Raw genomic sequence first — 24,146 nt, forward strand, 5'->3', positions numbered from 1 at the left:
CTGAAAAATAAATATGTTTTTTAAAAAAAGTTCTAGGACTAAATAGCATTGACAGTTGGATAGCATTTTAATATACCCCCAAACCATCTTCTTTGCAATTGCTGTAACAAAACAACAGGACCAAGGGAATTACGGTTCCAGAGGATGAAAGCTCATGACTGTCATAGCAGGGAGCATAGCAGCAGGCAGGCAGGCCGGTACTGTGGCAGTAGCTGAGTGCGCAGGTCTCCGCAATCAACAAGAACTAGGCAGAGAGAATGGCTCTAGTCTTTTCAATTTCAAAGCCCACCCCAAGTGATACCCTCCTCCAATAAGCCACACCTTCTAATCTCTTCAAACAGTTTCATCAATGTCTGTGTGTTGGGGGGAGCAAATATTCAAATATATTGGCCTATGGGGGCCATTCTTATTCAGACCACCATAGCCACCAAAGCATATACTTTGAAATAATTAAAATGACTAATTTTATGGGATTTTTATCTCAATTTTAAATATGTATTTCTCAATTTATTTTTACAAATGAGAACACATTATATACAATGCTTAACATTGATTCCTCTTTTAATATATTTTTCCATATTTATAGAGCCCAAATCATCAAACATCTATATAATGGTTGCATATTTTATCTACTTGAACATACTATCCATGTTTGTTTTAACTCGGCCTCCAATGATGTAATTATTTAAATACTCTACAAGTCTGTTGCCATTGTTTCTTATTTGCCTCAGTTTTATTTCTTGTATTTTGCATCCTCATAGGCCTGGTTATATTGATACTGAGTTCTGGATATTATATATGAAAAACTATAAAACTATTTTAGGCCTATTTTCTCCCAGAGAATTTAAATTTGCTGTTGGCAGGTGGCCAGAAGAACTAGCTATCTAGCGTGATCTCAAATCATTTTTAGGAATTAGATGATTCAAAGGCCTGCTGCACTTCCAGCAAAGCCAATCTACCACTTCCAGTTCACTCTTATTTCTGGGCTATGCCTTCTAGCGTCCTAATCTGAGAATGAGGGTTTGGGATGATGTCAGAGAAAAGGGTAGTATAGGGAAATCCAAGACCCAATCTTTCCAGAGAAATATTGAAAAATCAAGCAAAATTTATTTTACTTTATTTTCCTTTCCCTTTTTCTCTCTTGCTTACTCTTGTCTTCTGGTGTTTAAGGCAATCTCTGTTAAAATATTAACTGTACACAAGCTATAGGAACAAGCTGTAGTAACAAAACTGTTCACAACCAGACTTAATAGACATCTATAAAACACTTTACCCAGCAAAAGAACATTACACATTTACCTTAAACACATGTGGAAAATTCTCCAGGGTAGACTAGATGATAGGCCACAAAATAAGCCTCAGATTTTTTTTATCTTTTTAAAAGTTTTTTTTAATTTATTTGATTTTTTTAAAAAAATACCAATCCAAGTATCTACTCCCTCCCCTCCTCCCATTCCCTCCAAATACCCTCCCACCCCACCCCCATCCACTCCTCAGAGAGGGTAAGGCACATTGCTTTGTGGAGGGTTCAAGGCCCTCCCTACTATATCTAGGCTTAGCATGGTATCCATCCAAAGAGAATGGGTTTCCAAAAAGCCAGTACAAGCAGTAGGGATAAATCCTAGTGCCACTGCCAGTGGACCTGTAGTCTGCCCCAGCCATACCATACAATTGTCAATCACATTTAACATGAATTTTGCATGCAAATGGATGGAATTAGAAAACACTATCCTGAGTGAGGTAACCCAGACCCAAAAAGATGAACATGGGATGTACTCATAAGTGGATACTAGCTATAAACAAAGAATATTGAGCCTCAGAATATTTTTTAAAAATTAAGATTGAAAGCAAGCAGAGTAGCTTCTCTGATCAGAATGGAAAAAAATCAGTAGCAAAATTACCAAATTTATAAATATGTGAAAATTATACAACAAATCCCTAACCAATGAGTTAAAAAGGACATGAGCAGAAATGAAAGCACAATGTACCAAAACTTACAGGATATAGAAACAAACATGCTCAAAAAGAAATATATATTGCATTTTTTTTTAAAAAAAAAAGGCTCTAAGTCATTAACATAAGGCTTTAAGGTGGGATGGAGAACTAGCTCATCAGTTAAGAGCATGTGCTGCTCTTGCAGAGGACCCAGGTTTGGTTCCAGCACCTAGATGATGGCTCACAACCATCCATTACTCCAGTTCCTGCGACTCCCATGCCGTGATGCCCTTTTCCGATCTCTGTGGGTATGATGCACTCCCACACATAAAAAGGAAAAGACAAGCACGATCAGCAGGTGGGACTTCTGCAGGCAGGCTGATCCTCCACCCCCACGACACATGGGACTCTGTAACCTACAAGCCCCACTCAGGCCCCCAAAGCCACAGAACCCATCCCCCCAAACAGCCCTTCCTCATGCATCAGCGACCCTCCAAGGCATAGGCACCACAAGAACAGATTGGAGAAGAGGTGGATGATTGGTCTCCTGGCTGTACAACTGAGGTCTCTAGGTCTTGGGCCTTGGGGTACATCCTGTGCCCCTACCCCTCCCATCACAACCCCAGCAGCCAGTCAGTAGGGAAGGCTAGTGCAGACAGGCTGCTTTACCATCCCCACCACCCACTGGAACCTGTAGCCTACAAGTCCCACTCCACCCCTACAAACCCATGGAACCCATCATCTCCCCCATCTCTGCCAACCATTCCCCAAGGCATTAGTGACCCAGAGGCACAGACACCATCTGCACAAATTGGAGGAAGAATCAACACCTGTATCTATAATTACCCCAAACCCAGATGGGTAGACGGCAGTATAAGAATACATTCAAAAAAATAAAAAACAACATAGCACCACCAAAACCTAATGGTTCTACGACAGCAAGAACTGAACATCCCAACACAGATGAAATAGAAGAAAACAACCTTAAAAATAGCTTTAAGATGATGATAGAGGCCCTTAAAGAGGAAATGAAAAATTCCCTTAAAGAAATGGAGGGAAAGATGAACAAAAAATTGGAAAAAAATCAATAAAGCCCTTAAAGAAGCCAATAAAAAACAATCAAACAGGTGAAGTAAACAATTCAAGACTTGAAAATTGAAATAGAGACAATAAAGAAGACACAAACCGAGGGAATTCTGGAAATGGAAACTGTGGGTAAAGAAACAGGAACTACAGATGCAAGCATAACCCAAGAGATAGAAGAGATATCTCAGATGTTGACGATACAATAGAAGTAGATTTATCAGTCAAAGAAAACACTAAATCCAACAAATTCTTAACACAAAACATCCAGGAAATCTGGGACACCATGAAGAGACTAAACCTAATAATAATAGGTATAGAAGAAGGAGAACTCCAGCTCAAAGGCACAGAAAATATGTTCAACAAACTCATAGAAGAAAACTTTCCCAACCTAAAGAAAGACATACCTATGAAGATACAAGAAACTTACAGAATATCAAATGCACTGAACCAAAAAAAAAGTCTCCTTGCCACATAATAATCAAAACACTAAACATATAGAATAAAGAAAGACTATTAAGAGATATAAAGGAAAAAGGTCAAGTAGTACATAAAGGCAGACCCATCAGAATAGCATCTGACTTCTCAATGGAGAATCTGAAAGCCAGAAAGTCCTGGACAGATGTTATGCAGACACTAAGAGACCACAGATGCCAGCCTAGACTACTATACCTAGCAAAGCTTTTAATTACCATAGATGGAGAAAACAAGATGTTCCATGACAAAACTAGATTTTAAACAATATTTTTCCACAAATCCAGTCTTACAGAAAGTACTAGAAAAAAGCTTCAACCCAAGGAAGTTAGCAGCATTCACAAAAACACAGGCAATAGATAGTACTACACCAGCAAATCATAAAGAAAGAAAATACACATACAGATTACCACCACCAACAACAAAAACATGAAATAACAGGAATTAACAATCACCAATCATTAATATCCCTTAATATCAATGGACTCAATTCACCTACAAAAAGGCACAAGATAACATAATAGGTATAAAACCAGGAGCTCTCCTTCTGCTGCATATGAGAAACACACCTCAACTTCAAAGACAGACATTACCTCAGAATAAGGGATTGGGAAAAGATTTTCCAATCAAATGGACCTAAGAAGCAAGTTGGTGTAGCTACCCTAATATCTAACAAAATAGACTTCAAACTAAAATCAATCAAAAGAGATGAAGGACATTTCCTATTCATTACAGGAAAAATCCATCAAGATGAAATATCAATTCTGAACACTTATACCCCAAATATAAGGGTACCCGCAGTTATAAAAGAAACATTACTAAAGCTTAAAGCACACACACTAATAGTGGGAGACTTCAACACCCCACTCTCACCAATGGACAGGTCTGCCAGACAAATTTAACAGAGAAATAAGAGAACTAACAGATGTTATGACTCAAATGGGCTTAATAGTCATCTATAGAATATTCCACCCAAATACAAAAAGAATATACCTTCTTCTCAGCACCTCATGGAACCTTCTCTGAAACTGACCACATATTCGCTTACAAAGCAAATCTCAATAGATGCAAAAATTTGGAATAACTTCCTGTATCTTATCAGATCACCATGATTTAAAGTTAGAATACAACAACACAAATTACAGAAAACCTAAAAACTCATGGAAACTGAATAATGCTCAACAAAATTATCCCCTGGTCAAGGAAGAAATAAAAAAGAAATCAAAGACTTCCTAAAATTCAATGAAAATGAAGGCACAATGTACCCAAACTTATGGAACACTATGAAAGCAGTGCTAAGTGGAAAGTTCATAGCACTAAGTGCCTACATAAAGAAGTTGGAAAAATCTCATACTAGTGACTTAACAGCACACCTGAAAGCTCTAGAACCAAAGAAGCAAACTCACCCAGGAGTAGACAACAGGAAATAATCAAATTGAGGGCTGAAATCAATAAAAAAGAAAGAAAGAAAGAAAGAAAGAAAGAAAGAAAGAAAGAAAGAAAGAAAGAAAGAAAGAAAACAATACAAAGAATCAATGAAACAAAGAGTTGGTTCTTCAAGAAAATCAACAAGAAAAACAAATCCTTATCCAAACTAACCAAAAGACAGAGAGAGAATATGCAAATTAATAAAATCGGAAATGAAAAGGCGGACATAACAACGGACACTGAGGAAATTCAGAGAATCATTAGGTCGTACTTTAAAAATCTGTGTTCCACAAAACTGGAAACTCTAAAAGAAATGGATAATTTTCTGGATAGGTATCACATACCAAAACTAAATCAAAACCAGATTTTTAAAAAAAATATTTATTTATTTATTAATTATATATACAATATTCTGTCTGTGTGTATGCCTTCAGGCTAGAAGAGGGCACCAGACCTCATTACAGATGGTTGTGAGCCACCATGTGGTTGCTGGAAATTGAACTCAGGACCTTTGGAAGAACAGGCAATGCTCTTACCCTCTGAGCCATCTCTCAAGCCCTCAAAACCAGATTTAAATAGACCTATAACCCCTGTGGATTTAGAAGCAGTCATTAAAAGTCTCCCAACCAAAAAAGCCCAGGGTCAGATGGTTTCAGCACAGTATTCTACCAGATTCTCAAAGAAGAGCTAATACCTGTACTCCTCAAATTGTTCCACACAATAGAAACAGAAAGAACTTTGCCAAACTCTTTTTATGAGGCTACAGTTTACCCTTCATTCGAAGTCACACAAAGATACAGCAGAGAAAGAGAATTACAGACCAATCTCCCTCATGAACATTGATGCAAAAATACTCAATAAAATACTAGCAAACCAAATCCAAGAATACATAAAAAATTATCCACTATGATCAAGTAGGTTTCATTCCAGAAATTCAGCGATGGCTCAACATACAAAATCCTGTCAATGTAATCCAACTTATAAACAAATTGAAAGAAAAGAAATCACATGGGTGGGTAGGAGGTAGAGGGAGGGAAAGGGAGGGAGAGGGAAATGTGGTTGGTATGTAAAAGGAATAAAAAATTAAATAAAAAAACAGAAATCAGATGGAAAGAATGATTTAATGCATTAGAAAAAGAATAGACTGAACTAAAAGTTGAATGAAAATAAGGATTATGGTAGAGATAAAAGCGTTTTTTTAAAAAGCAATCAAGAGTCAGCCATAATTTATTCTCTAAAAACCATCAACAATTTTTTCTAAAAAAAAAATCTTTAGCTATAGTAAAGTAACTGTGGCAAGGGAAGGAGGGAGGGAGGGATGAGGGAGAGACAGAGAAAGAATAAACTGGGGTATATTGAGGTAAAAAATCAGAACAAAGTAAGAAATCACTATCAACATTCAAGACATTTCAAAGGGTTATGGCAATACTATGAGTTACTGTATACCAATAAATTTGGTAAGTTGGATGAAATAAAACCACCTCTGAATGGTCCTTGAAAAAATGGAGAGATTAGATCAGTATCCAAAACCCTCTAACAAAGAAAAGTTCAAGACCTTGGGCTGAGGAGATGGTACAGCAGTTAAAAGCACTTGCTGGCCGGGTGGTGATGTCACAAGCCTTTAATCCCAGCACTTGGGAGGCAGAGGCAGGTAGATCTCTATGAGTTCAAGGCCAGCCTGGTCTACAGAGCGAGTGCCAGGACTGGCTCTACAGCTACTGAGAAACCCTGTCGCAAAAAACCAAACACACACACAGCACTTGCTGCTTTTACAAAGAACATAAGTTGCTTCCCAGTATACACATGTTAGTTTCCTAACTGTCTATAATTCCAACTCTAGGAGATCCCATACCCTCTTCTGACTTTCATACATACCAGGTATTCACATGTAGCACACATATACACGAAGGCAAACACTTATATACATAAAATAAAAATAAATATATCTTGGAAGGGGAGCACTGAAAGGGTACCAAACAGTTAAAAAGGAATTAACAATCTTTCTTAAATTCTTCATAAACTATTGGAAATACTTCCTAACTTACTCCATGAAACCAACATTACCCTGATAGTAAAGTCAAAAGAGATATGAAAATAAACTAAAAACCATTATCTCCTGTGAATCTTCAAGAAATCTTAAAATCTTCAAGAAAATGTCAGCATACCAAATCCAATAGCATTTTAGGAAGAATCACACCACAACCAAAAAGAATTTATTTCAATGATACAGGGGTAAATGAAGTTAGAAAATTAATCCATGTGATGAAGATAGAAAATGAATCAATGTATTTTAAGACATGAACAGAATGAAAGATCACACACACACACACATGCATACACACAACCTCACTACAGTTGACATAAGAAAAACATTTAACCAAATCCACAACTTTTATGTGAAAACTATGTAAAAAACTATGAGTAAAAGGCAACTTCCTCAGCATGAGAAAGGGGAAAATCTGCAGCTAACATGAAACTCAAAGACAAAACACTCAACACTGTTTGAAGACCTGCAACAAAATAACTGTGCCCACTTTTGTTACATGTTAACTCTAAAGAGGTCGTAAACCTAAATGCAACAGATAAAATTTTTAAATTCTTAGAAGAACAGGGAAATCTTCATGATCATGAGTTTGGCAATGGATTATAAAAACATATATATATATATATACATATATATATATATATATATATATATATTTCAGCCAAATTTAAAACTTTTGTATATCAAAGTGCATTACCAAGAAAGGACCATTTGGCACATACAACCAAGTAACGTTATACATACTGATCAGGCTATACTTAGGAATATATATGAGTATACATATGTGCATGTAACAGCAATTAGTGAAAAAGAGGCCAAGAAATTCAAGAGTGGTGAGGGATACATGGAAGGGTTTGGAAAGAGGGAAAGGAAGGGAAGGGAAAGGAAGGGAGGGGAGAGGAGGGAAGGGGAGGGGAGGGGAGGGAAAATGTTGTAATCACATTATAATCTCAAAAAATACAAAGTGAAAAGACAAACTAATGAAAGGGGAATATAGTTCCAAGTCATATGTGTGGTAGGGCACTTATATCTAGAAAGAACCCTCACAACTCAGTAATAACAAGATAACTGATATTTAAAACTGGCAAAGGTTCTATATAGATATTTCTCCAAATGTTTACAAATGGCTGGTAGATTAAAAGACTGAACATTATTAGAGAAACGCCAGTCAAAACTAGAATTAGACATCACTTCAAATACATTAGGAGAGCCATCACCAAATTAAATAATAAGTATCAAAAAGTGGAGTAGGTAGAACCCTTATATACAGCTGGTAGGAATGCGAAACTGTTCAGCTGCTTGCAGAAAAACTTGAGCAGTTATTCAAAAATTTAGACATAGAGTTAGCTATATAACCCCAGAATTCCTCTCCTAGGCATATACACAACCAAGTGAATGGGGGCACGTCCAGAAAAAAATGTATGTGAATTTGATAGCAGCATTATTTATAGGATCCAAAAGGTATAAAATATTCAAATATCAATATACTGAGAAATCAGTAAACAAATGTGTAGTATACAATGAAATATTATGCAGCCATAAAAAGAAATGATGTATTGATATGTGCTCCCACACAGGCAAATATTAGAAACACTGTGTTTAGTGAAGGAAGCCAAACATAAAAAAACCAATATAAAGCCAGGCGGTGGTGGCGCACGCCTTTAATCCCAGCACTTGGTAGGCAGAGGCAGGCGGATCTCTGTGAGTTCGAGACCAGCCTGGTCTACAAGAGCTAGTTCCAGGACAGGCTCCAAAACCACAGAGAAACCCTGTCTCGAAAAACCAAAAAAAAAACCAATATAATACAACTTCATTCATGTATATGAAATATCTGGAATAGGCAAATCAGCAGAGACTGAAAATAGAAGAGTAGCTATTTAGGGGAAAGGAAGGAATAATAGATGGAAATGATGAAAATGTTCTATAATTAGTGCTAATACGTATACAACCTTGTGACTACATTAAAATTGCTGAGCCATATACTTTTAAATAAAAACTGTACATTCTGTGCACTCTTCTCAGAAGATGAACAGGGAGATGCTGCAGGCACCCGAGGAGACATCTATTTTTTAGGTTAAACAAAGAGAGTAACTGTCACACAATGTAAACCATTTCCCATGGAAATACAAGTCAGAACATTTTCAGCCATGCATCTGATAGGTGTGAACAAGAACCAGAGCAGCTTCTGTTGAGGTTACCTGGTGTTTCTTGAAGGCCCGAAGAAGTAAATCAATGTCAGTAAACGTGAGAGGAAACTGCAGCCGAGGGCCATCGTAAGAGTCGGGTACTTCGATCAACCCCAAATATTCCTGTCTATCCTTGTTTTCCTGCATAGGTTTTTCAAAAAGTCGACTTACTATTGCTGGAAAGGAAAGATAAAGAGGTATCAGATGGGGATTCAGCAGTCTAATTAATGCCTCAAAAACCACTCTTAAATATCTGTGCAAGACACTGCACTGCTATGAATGCCAACGGAGCGCACATAAAACTCTGATGAATATCTAATTCTGAAGTTGGTAGCCGCCATCATCCCTTTCTGGAATTATGCTTCGTCAAAGCAGTGAGTCCATGATCAATGGGGAGAAGACCATGAAGCACATGAAAAACTGGTTAGTCAACGTATTTTGATGTTCTGAAGTTGAAGTCTGATTCTTTGGTTCACTCTTACTTACCAGATCCTTACAAGCAAGGCTAAAAGTATGAACAATGCGCTGCATTTGGTTCAAGCAGCTGCTGCTATTCAGGATCTACACGAAATTAAACCGCAACATTCAATTTTCCCCTTGTTAAAGACTTCAGAGGATTTTGCTTAGCTTTAATTGATTTGTTTCTCTCTATGTACAATGTTTCTTCTGTGGTTTTCTTTTTTTCTTGGGAACAAAGCAGATAAAACTTAAATGACAAACCATAGGCAAAAATAACCAAAGGCCACTCCCTGTCTCTGAGATATTTCTGTATGGTAATAGTCTGCCAGCATTGCCCGTTTACTAAGGTAATTTAGTATGGCTGAAACCTACAATCATTTCCTGCCAAGTTGCCTATGAAACAGGCCCCTGAACAGAAACCTAGACAATTCAGGCAGAGAAAGGTGCAAGAGAATGTGATAGAGTAGCTGCAAAGTGGCCTCAGGATTGCATCCTAACTTCTATCCATGCTTCTTACAATGTGATCTTCATCAAGAGTAACTTTCCCTTGCTTCGAGATGACTTAGGCTAATTACTTTAAACTATTCTGAAAAAATGTGGTTCAAGAGCTACCTACCAGCTCCAAGTCCAGGTCTCAAGAGGCCTTCTATGATTCCATGCTCTCTGTTTGGGAACACAGGCATCTTCACTCAGCCCAAGCTCTCCTACCGAAAGGCCATGATTAATGGAACAGGGCAGCTAAACCGAGCCAAGGATGTCCTAGATCAGCTAATAGCCAGCAGATCTCTAGACGCATCAATAAACTCCAGCCAATATTAAAAAATCTGTCAAACCGACTGTGCCAATGTCAGAAATGTTCAGCTAACTTATAGACTTGCTAGGAAAAAAAAAACACATTTTTTTCCTATGTCACTGAGATATTGTGGCTCCTTTGTGGTATTATAACCACGTGTTTGTTATTAGGGCTATCACCCTAAGTTCTCTGCAAAAAACAAAAACAAAACCATATCTTTTCCGAATATCTAAAGTTGGTCACCTATAAAAGATAGGGTGCTATCTGATGTAGACAGAGTATATGTTTTCCATGGTCAATTATGATGAGCAGTAAGTCAAAAAGTAAATCTGAAAGCTTGTTCTAAACTAGGAAATAACATTTAACAAATTCATTAAAATATATTCTAAATTGTTATGTAATCCCAGTGTGTTTTGGTGAGAGTAGATAATACTGTATAAAAAGTGGAACTGAGGTATAATAACATCTGTATTCAATGAGGTCAGCAGACATCATTTTTCTCCTTTGATTTTGGTCTGATATTTAGGGAAAACTGAATTTTTCAATTTATGCTAGAAACCAGAAATGCAGGACATCCTGTTTAATTTGATTTCAGATTCATCATGTAGGCAGTGAAGCTTAGTCTCCTTAACTCCCCTAATGATCACGCCATTCATTTTATTTGGGAATTGTCCTGCAAAGGAAAGATGAAATATCAGGCAACTCTTAGGAATATAACACCCCTGTCCACAGAAACCCCAACAGTTTTACAGCATCAGCTAACGGAGACAACGTTTTTGTTATAGACTCTAAGAAAGAAAGCGAACATGGAGCACATGTGATTAGAACTGAGGAACCTTGTGTTTTAGGTGAGGTATGTTTATGGCATGACTGTAGTGTATAGTTTTTGAAACGCACCTGATTAAAACATGGGTGCTAGCAGAAAAGAGAAAGAAGTTGAGTATATAGATCTGTAGTGTAGGGATAAGTCCCGCCCCTTAGGGGGCGTGTTTGCCTCGGGCTAATGTTTACCTATAAATCTGGCGAGCATGCTTGCAGGGCTTGCTTCTGCTTTCCTGGTCTCCGCAGGAACGGTGGTTCTGTAAGCCTATTTCGCCATTAAAGCTGTATATATATTTACAATCTGTCTGCATTCGTTTACGCCGTTACACTGTAGATGCCAATACATATGGAGAACCCCCCCCCCACATGCGGCCCCTTTCCAAGTCTCCAGAAGCTTGGCAGCCTGGGGAGTCACTTTCTGTTGTCTCCATCTTCAGTGTAACCCTCTCTTTAGGCTTTGTCATACAATAAGACATGGCCAAAGACATCTCTAATTTAAAACACTAGCCCTGGATCACATATCTGCTTATATGGACATGTCTACATTTATTGCTCCTAGTATTTTTTTCCACCCTAGGACAATCCTTTCTTCTTTATCTTTATGCTTTGGATAATTTATCTTCATCCTTCAAAACTCAGCAGGCTTCCCAGGTCGGGTCCCAAACTCTACCGTTTCAATAACAAAATTGATGATGATGATGATCACGACAATGGCAAGAAGACAATAGATAGCTCTGACTTACTGCATGCTTGCTACGTAGCAGGCAGTGTTATAAGAAGGTGAGGGTTGCTATTTTCTCATTAAATACGTTGATATTGATAAATAAGAAACTACATCAACAATAAAGACTGTTGATTGTGCATTAACCAAAAGAATTAATTTTAATAGATCATGAAAAATACTATTTTTAATTTAGGAAAATATTCTATTTTCCTGGTCACTGCCTTCACACATGCTCCCATTTCTCCCCTTCCCATTGGCTAGTAACAAATACATTTTATCAATGCTAGTCAGTGATGAAAACTCGAGTTCAGTTATTTTAAGAACAAAACAAAATATTCTTTTAAAATCAATAGCTTAGTATAGTCCTTTCTTCCAGATATTTAGTGACCCTTATTTCATAAAAAGCTTAATGATAAATTAATGCAAATTCCACTTTTCTAAGTCAATTCTTCAGTAAAACTATGCAATATGAAATATTTGAGATTAATTTATTTTAATTTTGGTTTGTGTATATGAATTTCTGCCTGCACATATATCTTTGCATCACATATATATCTGGTGTCCACAGAGGCAAGAAGATGACATTGGTCTCCCTGGCACTGGAGTAACTGAAGATTGTGAGCTGCCATGTGGGCACTAGGAAATGAACCCGGGCCCTCTGCAAGAGCAGCAAATGCTCTTCACTGTTGAGCTATTTCTCCAGCTCCAATATCAAGTCTTACTCTATATTAAATCATTATCCTTCTGTTGGGTTTTTAGCAAGACGAAAATTAGTAACAGAGATTCTCTTCTAATAACTAGTTTGTATAATGTATGAAAACTGAGTCTTAAATTTATTCCTCTGGCTGTCCTGGAACTCACTTTCTAGACCAGGCTGGTCTTGAACTCACGGAGATCCACTTTCCTCTGCCTCCTGAGTGCTGGCTGGGATTAAAGTTGTGCAGCATCGCTGTCTGGCATGCTTTAACATTTCTAACACATATATTGTCCTTGTTGCCCATAACTAATAAACAATAATTCAATGAATGCAAGCAATATATGAAAATTCATACAACATTTAATTGGAATTAATCCTTAGTTATTTGATTTATAACTTTGTAAACACGGATCTAAACTAATTAAATATAATAAAATATTAACACAAACAAATGATACTTATACAAGTTATTATAAGAAAATAATTTTTAAACCCTTGTCTTCACCATGTTGGCATTTCTCTGTTTCCCACTAGCTAATAACAAGCAAATTTCATCACTGCCAGTGATTAAAACTTGAATAAAAGATCTTTTCTTTCATCTGAAGAAGGGAAAAAGTATAAAAATTGAAGCTCATAATTTTTGCACACAGATAATATCAGCTTATACCACCCACACATTACTTTGAAAAAAAAAACCACATGTTTCTGAACAAGGAAAAGCATCATTTGGCACCATTCATAGTTGTTTCATTTCCTAATTATAAGTCTGTGTCAAAATCATTAGTGTCCATATACTAAATTCAACAGATGCCAAATGACAGCTCATAAAGTTAATCTTAAATCTGGGCCAAAATCATTAGTGTTCATATATTAAATTCAATGGATACCAAAATGATAGTTAATAAAGTTAACTATCAATTTTTGATTTAAAAATATGGAATGGAAGGATATATTCTTGGCATAAATTTTAAATTAAATAAATGAGTGTATTGGTTTCCATTAAATCAACAAAAAAAATGCTACCTACTTTCACTTGTTTTTAATACTCTTCTGCTATCTTCTGCAATAAGATAGGAAGCTGAAACAAGAAGAGTTTAACTATTATACAAAAATATATAATAACAAAATCTGTTGATGTGATTAAAAAAATAAAGTCAAGAAAAACTCCAAAATCTGATAAGGAAATTAAATACAATACAGAGATTAATCTCACAGGCTTGAATCATATTTTTATCCCTGATGCGATAAGTAACCTTGGAAGGGTACCCTCAGACCCTCGTTCTTATAAAAGGTAAATAATTAATACTAGTAATCTTTTTAGTTTGTCATGAATACTAAATGAAATGATATAAATTATTGAAACATATGGTACATGGTGAAGTTTACTGAAAAAATAATATATGAGCTACTAATAATATTGAGTAAAAGCACAAGATGAGCTATAAATATAAATATTTAATAAGATATTCCAAATAAGTAATGGGAAGATAGCATGCTAGCAAATATTTTATTCACCATAGTAACATAAAATTAAAATATTCTAGTACCACAAAAGTTAAAAATATAAATACATATATACATACATATATTCCTAAAGAATGTATGTATATATATGTGTGTGTGTGTGTGTGTGTGTGTGTGTGTGTGTGTGTGTGTATGTGTGTGTATATGTATGTAAACTATGTGGCCTGAGGGGACACTTTGGCTGATGGTGAGTCCAAAGAAAAGTCTAAACAACATTTGCACATGACTCGGCCTACCCCCACCAGTCTCTGTATAAACCTAAGGCAACCTTGTCTTCTTCTTCTTCTTCTTCTTTTTTTTTTTTGACTGTAGACAGCATTGTTGTAAAAATACAGACTGGAAACTTGTACGTGCACTCTACTCTTTATCAAGTCTATGAATCTGTTTTAGCTCTGCAAGTAGAAGAACACGGACATAAGCTGGTAGAAGTGAGTTTTGCATAAGATGCAGTATGTTTGCCAGCATGAATACTACATTAGGACCCCTCTTGCAAAACCAAAATGTCTTGAGATACTATGCACTTCAAAAAAATCAATCACTGATCTGGACTCTATATCTGGGACTTCCTTGCTGCTAAAAGATCTTAGTACTTCAATTAAACAGGCCAAGGTGGAGGCTGTCTAGAATCCTCCCTCCCACCAAAGCATGAGAAATCAACTTACACAGTATATGCATAATGGCATATGCCTGTCATTCCAGTGCTCAATATGCTGAGGCAGGATGATTATGAGATCAAAGCCAGCTTGATCTACATAGATAAAGTCACCTTATACATACTTAAATTCTGCCTCTGGCAATGAAAAGAAGAGAAGGTGAAGAGGAGAGGAGAGGGAGGCAGGAGGATGGAGAAGGAGGGAGTGAAGAGAAGAATGTGGATGTTCGCCAAAAGGGACATGCACATAAACACATTAATACAGCCGCACAACTGGACGGAAAACAGCCCATGCACACGAAAACAGTAGGATGAATAAACTATAGTACATTGGTAAAATGGAATGTAATCCAACAACAGGGGTGACTAAATTACAATAACAGGAATGATCTCACAAGTATAATGTTGAGTAAGATTAGCTAGATTCAAGGTCTATTCTGGATGTTTCTACTAATAAATAAATTTTAAAAACAAGCATAATTAACTAACTTATGGTATAGACGTTCAAAACTAGTTCCACAGTGCACTAGACATCGGGTTGCAGCGAGAAGAGGCAGACGGGAGGCTTCTGTAACTCCAATAATGGTTTGAGGGTATATTTTCGGTTTTTGAGACAAGGTCTCACTTAGCAAGGATGACCTTGAATTTTGGATCCCCCTACTTGCTCCTCAGAAGCTGAGACCGCAAGCACGTGTCACCATGCTTGATTCTGCAGTGCCGGGGACTGAGCCCAGGGCCCCTGCATGCGAACCGAGCTCCGTCCCCAGCCATTCTGCTTTCTTTCTTCTTCTGAGTACCTGTTTTCTGGGCATGTTTTCTTTGAGAAAATTTCAGTCAGGTATTATTTGTATACTTTCCTATAATGTATTTTATATTCCAAGGAAAACACTGTTTCTTTTTTTGAGAAGAAACATTCTGATATATTTTTAAATCATCTGCAAAGTTTTTTTTTCAAAATGCAGATTTTGAAAAATTGAGAATCTGAATAAATATCTCTGAGCTGTAACCCAGCCATCTGTGGTTCTGAAGCCCATATAAGCGACTCTGATGAAGTGAGTCTAGATTGAAATAGTAGCTGATTAGCAGAGAGAGACATGTTTCCTTTCATCATTATTATATTTCTCCCCCAAACATTTTTGACCAAGAACACGAAGCACAAACGACTGTCTTTAAACTGCAGCTTCCTAAAATGGAGAGAATGGCAAAGTACCTACTTCCATGCAGTTCCCGCTCCTCAGGTTTGGCTATTCTACCACTCAGAAAGCCTCTATGGATCCTTAAATGCTTTCTTTAGTTTCATACATATGTACTTGACTCGAACCATGCCACTACCATTCTCCTCACCCCTTTAACGAGCATTTAAAGGTTGGGAAGATGGCTCAGTGGGTAAAGTGCCTGCTGCCGAGTCTGATGACCTGAGTTTAATTCCTAAGATCCACGTGGTAGAGAAAACCAAATCCTGCAAGTTGTCTTCTGACCTCCACACATGTACCAAGGCACATTTGTGAGCTTTCTCTCTCTCTTCTCTCTCTCTCTCTCTCTCTCTCTCTCTCTCTCTCTCTCTCTCTCTCTCTCTCTCTCTCTCCTGTGTGTGTGTTAAGGAAATTTTAGAAAAAAATCTTTTATCAGATTATTTAAAGATGCTCTTAGGGTTAGGCAGATGGCTCAGTGGGTAAGAACACTTCCTGTGCAAGTTTAAGGACCTAAGTGTGGCCACTACGGTCCCACATAAAAAGTCAGGTGTGGCTGCACACTTCTGTGACTTTATCACTGGTAGAAACCAGAAATACGAGGCTTGCTGGACACTCAGCCTGCTTGAAATATGATGAATTCCACGCTCAATGAGAGACTCTATGTTAAAGGGATAAGGTAGTGAGTGACCGAGCAGGTAACCTGACATCCTCTGTTGGCCTCTGAATGCTCACATGCGCACGCGCACGCGCGCACACACACACACACACGTGCACGTGCATATACAGAGTAGGGCTCCTAAATACTTTGCACATTGTTAGAATTAAAAATGGCTTACCCAAGGTGGTTTTCCTTCTTAACAGCTTTTGGGTTTCTTTTTAATTAATTTATTTATTATGGATACACTATTCTGTTTGCATATATGCCTGCTAGAAGACGACACCAGACCTCATTACAGATGGTTGTGAGCCACCATGTGGTTACTGGGAATCGAACTCGGGTCCTTTGGAAGAGCACGCAATGCTCTTAACCGCTGAGCCATCTCTCCAGCCCCCAGCTTTTGGGTTTGACCTCTACTTTGGAAGTAACAGACAGATTGTATTTAGCATGAGAAATATATGTCTTATGAATAATTATAATTTTAAACTCCTATGTTGCCTGTATCAATTCAAAATGATTATATAGTTGATAGATAAATAGATAATATAAACACACCACAGAAAGTACCTTAGTCTAGTTTATAGTATTATAACAGAATACCACAAACTGGATAATTTAAAGCAAATACATGTTTATGAATGGGCCTAGTTGTTTTTGGATTTCTTAAAATTCTTGTCCAGACAAAAATCAAACTAAAATGAGTTCTCATGTACCTTAAGTCTAAAACTGTTGCCAATTTTTAAAGAGAATTATAAAAACAATTAGCATGTATTATAGATTTAAAAATTTTAAGTATAAGTGAGAAATAAAAGAAAAATCACCCACAGTCTTCATACCAGAACCAAATTATTTGTCTATGGGTTCTAAAGTCTTGGAAATCTAAGATTAAGGAGAAATGTTTGGTGAGGACTTTGTGCTCTAAGTTATAACATGACTGGAAACATCACAGCAAAAGAACAGGTGCAAGGAAGAGGACTGAAGGATCATACTTTATAAGGTCACCACTGTTCAAATAATCCAGTATAGGGGAAGGGTCTCTAACTTCAACAGCTCTTACAGGTCCCACTTTCAACATGTTGAACTTTGGGGAAAAGATTGAAGACATAGCAGACATACTGACTGGAGAGAGGGAAAGATATTACATTTAATCTATTGTAGTAGTAGGAGCAGGGCTGTGTCCCCGGCACCTGGCCACCTACATGGCTAGCTTATACCCCGAAATAACAACACACAAACTGTATTCTTTTAAACACTGCCTGGCCCATTAGTTTCAGCCTCTTAACCCATTTCTAATAATCTATGTAGCAGCATGAGGTGCGCTTACCAGGAAAGATTCAGCATGTCTGACCTGGTGGCTGGCTGCATCACCTTCTGCCTCAGAGAGCAGAGCTATCGCGTCTGCCCGGGAGAGGGGAACATGGCGTCTCTGAGCTCACTTCCTCTTCCTCCCAGCATTCTGTTCTGTTTACTCCTCCCACCTATGTTTTAACCTATCAGGGCCAAGCAGTTTCTTTATTGCTTAACCAATGAAATCAACAGATTGATATATGACACTCCCACATCAATCTATCATTTTCATCTAGACTCCACTGCGTGCAATACTCAAAATACTTGGATTTCTTAGCATAAAACTTCTATAGGTAAAACACAAGCTCCTCATTACTAAACTTCTCTTGTGTATTAACAGATTGTGGTTCCAGACAAAATATTTAACCAAGGAATGCTGAATTTTGTTTTTTAATTAAAGGCTGACTTAACAAATCCCATCCAGATGGGGAATAAAAACAAGTTGAGCAAAGTTTAGTTGCTAGGTGTCACACAGACAAGAAAGGGGAGCATCTTTAATGGCATAGCATCTCTTATCGTCATTTACATTTTAATGAAGACAATTCAATATATAAAACTGCTTTTCAAAAGACTACCCTTTAGAAGTGGAATGATTGTTTGGCAGTTACGAGAACATACTATTCCTGCAGAAGACCTGAGTTCGGTTCCCAGCACCCATATTGCATGACTCATAACCTCCTGAAACTCGAGCTCCAGAGAGTCTGATGTCCTCTTTTGGCTCGCATGGACTCTGTACTCACCTGCACAAACACACACCTACCCACCCACCCACTCACCACCCCACACACCCAATTTAAAAATAAAAATAAATAAAACCTTAACAGGCTAAAACTTTTTTTTTGCTTACCTGACTCTTCATTATTTGTCTTTGTGTAGTTTTCCAACATGAAGGAAAAGAAGTTGGACAGCTGAACAAGATAAAATAATATAAATCATTAATAAAGGCTGAGCCACTGCAGCAAACAGCGAAGTTCTGTGCAAGTCCCTTATTCTTCCTGCTACAGCGCATGCCAAGAGTCACAGATGGGCGGCACCACACTGAGCTGCATAGGAATTATATATGCATCCCTCCTGGGAGGCTGCCCATACAGAACTGGATAAAGCAAATGTGTAACATCCCAGTCCTCCACCTCCTTGCCATGCATGGGACAAATGATAATGTAATTCACATTAAAACGTGTCTATGGGATCGGCTGAAGTTAGACTTGTCCAGAAGGTATAGTTCTTCCTGACTTCTTTGTTCCTTATGGTCTCCTCGTTATCTCTTTGGTATCAAAATTAATACTGTTTAAATTGACAGTCTACATAGGCTTGGGGAGATTGCTCGGTGGCTAAGAGCACTGACTGTTTTCTCGGAGAAACAGAGTTCAATGCGCAGCATCCACATAGCAAGCAGATTATAACTACCTGTGAACCCAGGCTCATGGGATGCAATGCTCTCTTTTGGCCTCCATGGGCACTGAACACACAAGATGAACAGATATACATGAAATCAAAACACACACACACACAAACACAACTAAATACTTTTAAAAAGACAGCCAACTCTATGAGGTCCTAATCAAAGCAAAGGGAACACTGAATGCCCTATGTCTTTTGTTGTTGTTGGGATTTTTGGTGGTGGTGGTGGAAGTGATGGTGTGGTTTTTTTTTTTTGAGACAGGGTCTCAATATATAGCCCTGGCTGTACTCAGACTCACTATATAGACCAGGTTGGCCCCAAACTCAGAGATCCTCCTCCTACTGTCTCCTGAGTGCTGAAATTTAAGACATGTATCACCATGCCTGGCCTAACCTATATCATTTTAATAGCTACCAAGAAGAGATTTGCCAACTTAACTCCTTTGGAAATTTGTTTTTTAAGGACCATAACCTGATACTTAAATATGGTTGTTAAAACTTTAAAAAAACACCAAAGGAAAATGAGGTCTTCCTTAATATCACTACCCACTCACCCTTGTTTCTGCCAGTAGCCACTACACAGAATCTGCTGTGTATGTTTTTCTAGAATATGTTTGAATGGTTAGGTTTTTAAAAAATATTTATTCATTTATTAATTAATTTATTTATTATGTATACAATATTCTGTCTGTGTGTCTGCCTGAAGGCCAGAAGAGGGCACCAGACCCCATTACAGATGGTTGTAAGCCACCATGTGGATGCTGGAAATTGAACTCAGGACCTTTGGAAGAGCAGGCAATGCTCTTAACCTCTGAGCCACCTCTCCAGCCCCCAGGTTTTTTGCATACATGAGATAAACTCTAGGTAGCACTATGTAAGTTGGGTCTTACATTAATAACTATATTGGGGATCTTTCTAAGATCATTTATAGGTAAAAGGTACTCATTTTTTATTAGTGAATATCAAAGCAAGAGTTATGAATTTGTATCACCAGTTTTATAAAGGACTTACACATTCATATATTTTCTTTTATAACTTTCATAGACTTGTTCCCTGGAAAACCTGTTTTTATGGTCTAAAAGTAGCCTGTCTGAAGGGCTTTGGAGGTTAGCTTAGTTGGCAAAGTGTTTGCTATGAGAACCTGAGTTTGAGCCCCAGAACTTATATAAAAACAGGGCAGTATTCACTTGTAATCCCAGAACTGGGGAGGCTGAGATAAGAAGGTCCCCAGGAATCACTTCCCTAATAGCCAACCCTATTGGGAAGTTTTAGATCTCAATGAAAGATGCTATCTTAAGAAAGACAAGGTGGACAGCTCTTGAGGAATGATACCCATTCCACACACATACACTTGGATGTGCACACACCCCTGCAGCAACATACACAAGAACATATGCAAACATAGCTATTCTTTTGAGGTTGGGGATATATAGTTTAGTGGTACAGTGTTTTCCCAACTTGCACAAGGCTCTGGGTTCAGCCCCTCCACTTCCATTTTTTTATTTTTCCATTCATAAAGTCATGAGTTCATTTACCATTATGGAATATGCTCAAAAAATAGAAAAAAATACTTTTTATTAGTTAGCTAGACATCTGGCATTGTTCTAAAAGTGGGAGCTTCAAAACTGAGAAATACCATCTCCCCAAATCACAATCTCTCAACTAGTTCCAAAATAATGCCATTGCAGCTTCTATGAAAACCTTTCATCAAGGCTCCTCAGCTTCAAATAGACCCGCAGTTTCATTCTTTCAAAAACAAGAAGAGGGGAGAGCGCCAGAGAGGAGGGGAGGGAAGGCGGAAGGGAGGGAAACAAAGAAATGCTTGCCAAACAGACCTGCATTTGGCCTTGCTCATCAGCATATTCGATAGACTGGAAGATGGCGAGGGCATAATGCTGTCTAGCCGTTAGTCGAGCTCTGTACCGCCGGTACCAGTTTTGGATGACTAATGCCGCTTTCAGCACTGCAGACCCACAGGATATGAAAGGCAGAGAAAAACAATTATATTATAGCTTTGAGGGAAGCAGGTGTTTTAACCAAAACAATCCAACAATTTCTTAGTTTTAAAAAATAGGAACATAATAAACAATGAGATTGACCTTTATGCTTTATATAAAATGTTCTTAAGGCTCAAACACTCAGAGAGATCAGAGCACAATGATGTCATAACCATTAAGGGTAGAAGCTTTAAGGTAAGATTGCCTGAACGCGATGCTTCCTACCTGTCAGTCACTAGAAAAAGGAGTGTAGACTTGCAGCGAATACATTCCATGGGGTATCTTGCCACCATTAGAAAGAAAGGATTAAATAAACCCTGGGAAATATGAGTGCACTGGTTGGTTTTTGTCAATATGATACAAACCTAGACATATACAGGAACAGGGAAACCTAACTGGAAAAAAAAATGCCTCCATATGATTGGCCCATAGGGTATTATTGTCTTGATGAGTGATTGATGTGGGAGAGTTAAGCCCATTGTGGGTGGTGTCACTTCTGGACAGGTAGGTGGTCCTAGAGGGTTTAAGAAATCAAACTAAATATGCCAGGAGGGGCAAGCCATTAATTGGCTCTACTCCATGGCCTCTCTATCAGTTCCTGTTTCCAGGTTCAATCTCGGTTTCCTCAAGAGTTTTGTATTCACCATGCGCAGAGTGTTCAACAATGTTTACCAAATACTTAGAGAGTCCCTGCAGTCCTCCAAACACTGATGGAGGAAGGTCATTGGTTAAATAAAGAAAGTGCCTTGGCCCTGATAGGTTAAAATTTAGATAGGCGGAGTAAACAGAACAGAATGCTGGGAGGAAGAGGAAGTGAGCTCAGATGCCATGCAGCTCTCTCCAGGGCAGACTCGATGCAGCCAGCCACCAGGTCAGACATGCTGAATCTTTCCTGATAAGTGCACCTCGTGGTGCTACATAGATTATTAGAAATGGGTTAAGAGGCTGAAACTAATGGGCCAGGCAGTGTTTAAAAGAATACAGTTTGTGTGTTGTTATTTCGGGGTATAAGCTAGCCAGGTGGCCAGGAGCCGGGCTGTGGGAAGAGGCCCACAGCTCGTACTACACAACACCTTGAAGCTAAGAGAGGTGAGAGTACCTACTTAGCTCACTTAGTCACTAAGTAGAAATGGACAGGGAAAATCTGAACACAGATCTGACCCCAAGGCCCAAGCTTTTCACCTCCAAAGAGATGTTCACCTATTGCTATACATCATGTCCCCATTTATACAATGATATAGCAGAAAGAATGATCACGGGAGTTTCATCTACTTAGAATTAACAATGTCAAATAATATAATGTTAATAATAGATAACCGAGCTGATTTCTGTTTAATAATAGAACAGTCTGCCCACAAACATCATCAGCTCCATGCCACATGTAAGGAAACTGAGTTCAGAGCAGCGAGTGTGCTGTTCAAAGTTACTTAGCATAGATATCTGAGTCCAAACCCTGCGTTCTTTCCACTAGGGCCAGTTACTTTATTCCCTAACTCATTTGGATCTATCTTTTCATCGACTAATAACAAACACTGTATACCAAATGCCTACTAACTGCAGTAACGGGACACTACATATACCACCCTTTCTGCTCCTTTCCAACACAAGGAGAAATGGGAGCTAATGTCCTTCTGTCTCTGCTTGGTCTCTGTGCAGGGCATGGTTGAAATTCTACCCCACATGGGAGGAGTCATTGTTTTCTCAGGTAAACAACTGCATTCATTGGGTTCTATTCCAAGGCACTATGGAAAGACAGGGACGTGGAAGGGAAAGGAGCCTCTCATCCTGGTGTCTAGTGAAAGTCTTCAGACAGCAGTGAATCAAATATTCCACAGGTATAGGATGGTCAGAGAGATCCCAGAGGTCCCCCCCAAATAACACAGTTTATTGTTACTACTCTTGTTTACCCACCAAAACTGGATGACAAGACCCTATTTCTGGAGACCCGGTGTGCGTTTGCTACATCACTCATGTAATTTAATTGGTAAATCAATTTGGAAGCTTCCTCCCCGATGGCCAGCTAGTTTAGTGCCAGAAGGTGCTATGTACAATTTGAGAGGAGAAAAGTCATCAATAGTCTTAGCCAGCTGTGAACTCTGCAGGCTATAATACACTACAATACACTACCCCAGGCAAGAGTGGCATGACTGTTAAGGGGGGTGGTAACTAACCAGTTTCTGATGGGATTTGAGGTCCACTCCAAAAGACCTCAAAGGTCCTGCCTGGTACTATAAATCTGGCTGGTAGCTCATGGCCAAGGAGGTCATAGGCCCCAGGAGGAAATTTACTATTATTTGGATAAATGGACATGATGTCAAACTGCCTTCTAAATGTTTATGTTTATACCCATTGATTGGTGCTGCCTTCAGTCTGGGTCAGAGAAATCCTGTGTGAGCCGGGCGGTGGTGGCGCATGCCTTTAATCCCAGCACTTGGGAGGCAGAGGCAGGCGGATCTCTGTGAGTTCGAGACCAGCCTGATCTACAAGAGCTAGTTCCAGGACAGGCTCCAAAACCACAGAGAAACCCTGTCTCAAAAAACCAAAAAAAAAAAATTCTTTCAAAATGCCACAATAATGACCATCACCAGAAATAAGAGTATTAAATCAAACAAACAAAAACAACTTGGCAATTAAAAAGAAAGCCATGCATGTTGGAGAGAAAAAAATGGATTGATACCTTAACTAAATCTATACTGTTGCCTCCCAAAGCTTACATATGGCAGTAACTT

General features: G+C 38.3%; 1 protein-coding gene across 1 annotated transcript in view; it reads right to left on the reverse strand.

Moving 5' to 3' along the window:
* Positions 1-24,146, reverse strand: part of Ppef1 (protein phosphatase with EF-hand domain 1) — a 108,299-nt gene that overhangs the window by 54,101 nt on the left and 30,052 nt on the right. Inside the window, exons 4-6 of the mRNA XM_075957185.1 lie at positions 21,256-21,383; positions 18,867-18,927; positions 9,163-9,326 (exon numbers count right to left, since the gene is read on the reverse strand). Coding sequence (XP_075813300.1) covers positions 9,163-9,326; positions 18,867-18,927; positions 21,256-21,383 — 353 coding nt within the window. The remainder of the gene's footprint in view (positions 1-9,162; positions 9,327-18,866; positions 18,928-21,255; positions 21,384-24,146) is intronic.

This window comes from Microtus pennsylvanicus, chromosome X (genome assembly GCF_037038515.1).
Source record: "Microtus pennsylvanicus isolate mMicPen1 chromosome X, mMicPen1.hap1, whole genome shotgun sequence".
In the NCBI taxonomy this organism is placed as follows: domain Eukaryota; kingdom Metazoa; phylum Chordata; class Mammalia; order Rodentia; family Cricetidae; genus Microtus; species Microtus pennsylvanicus.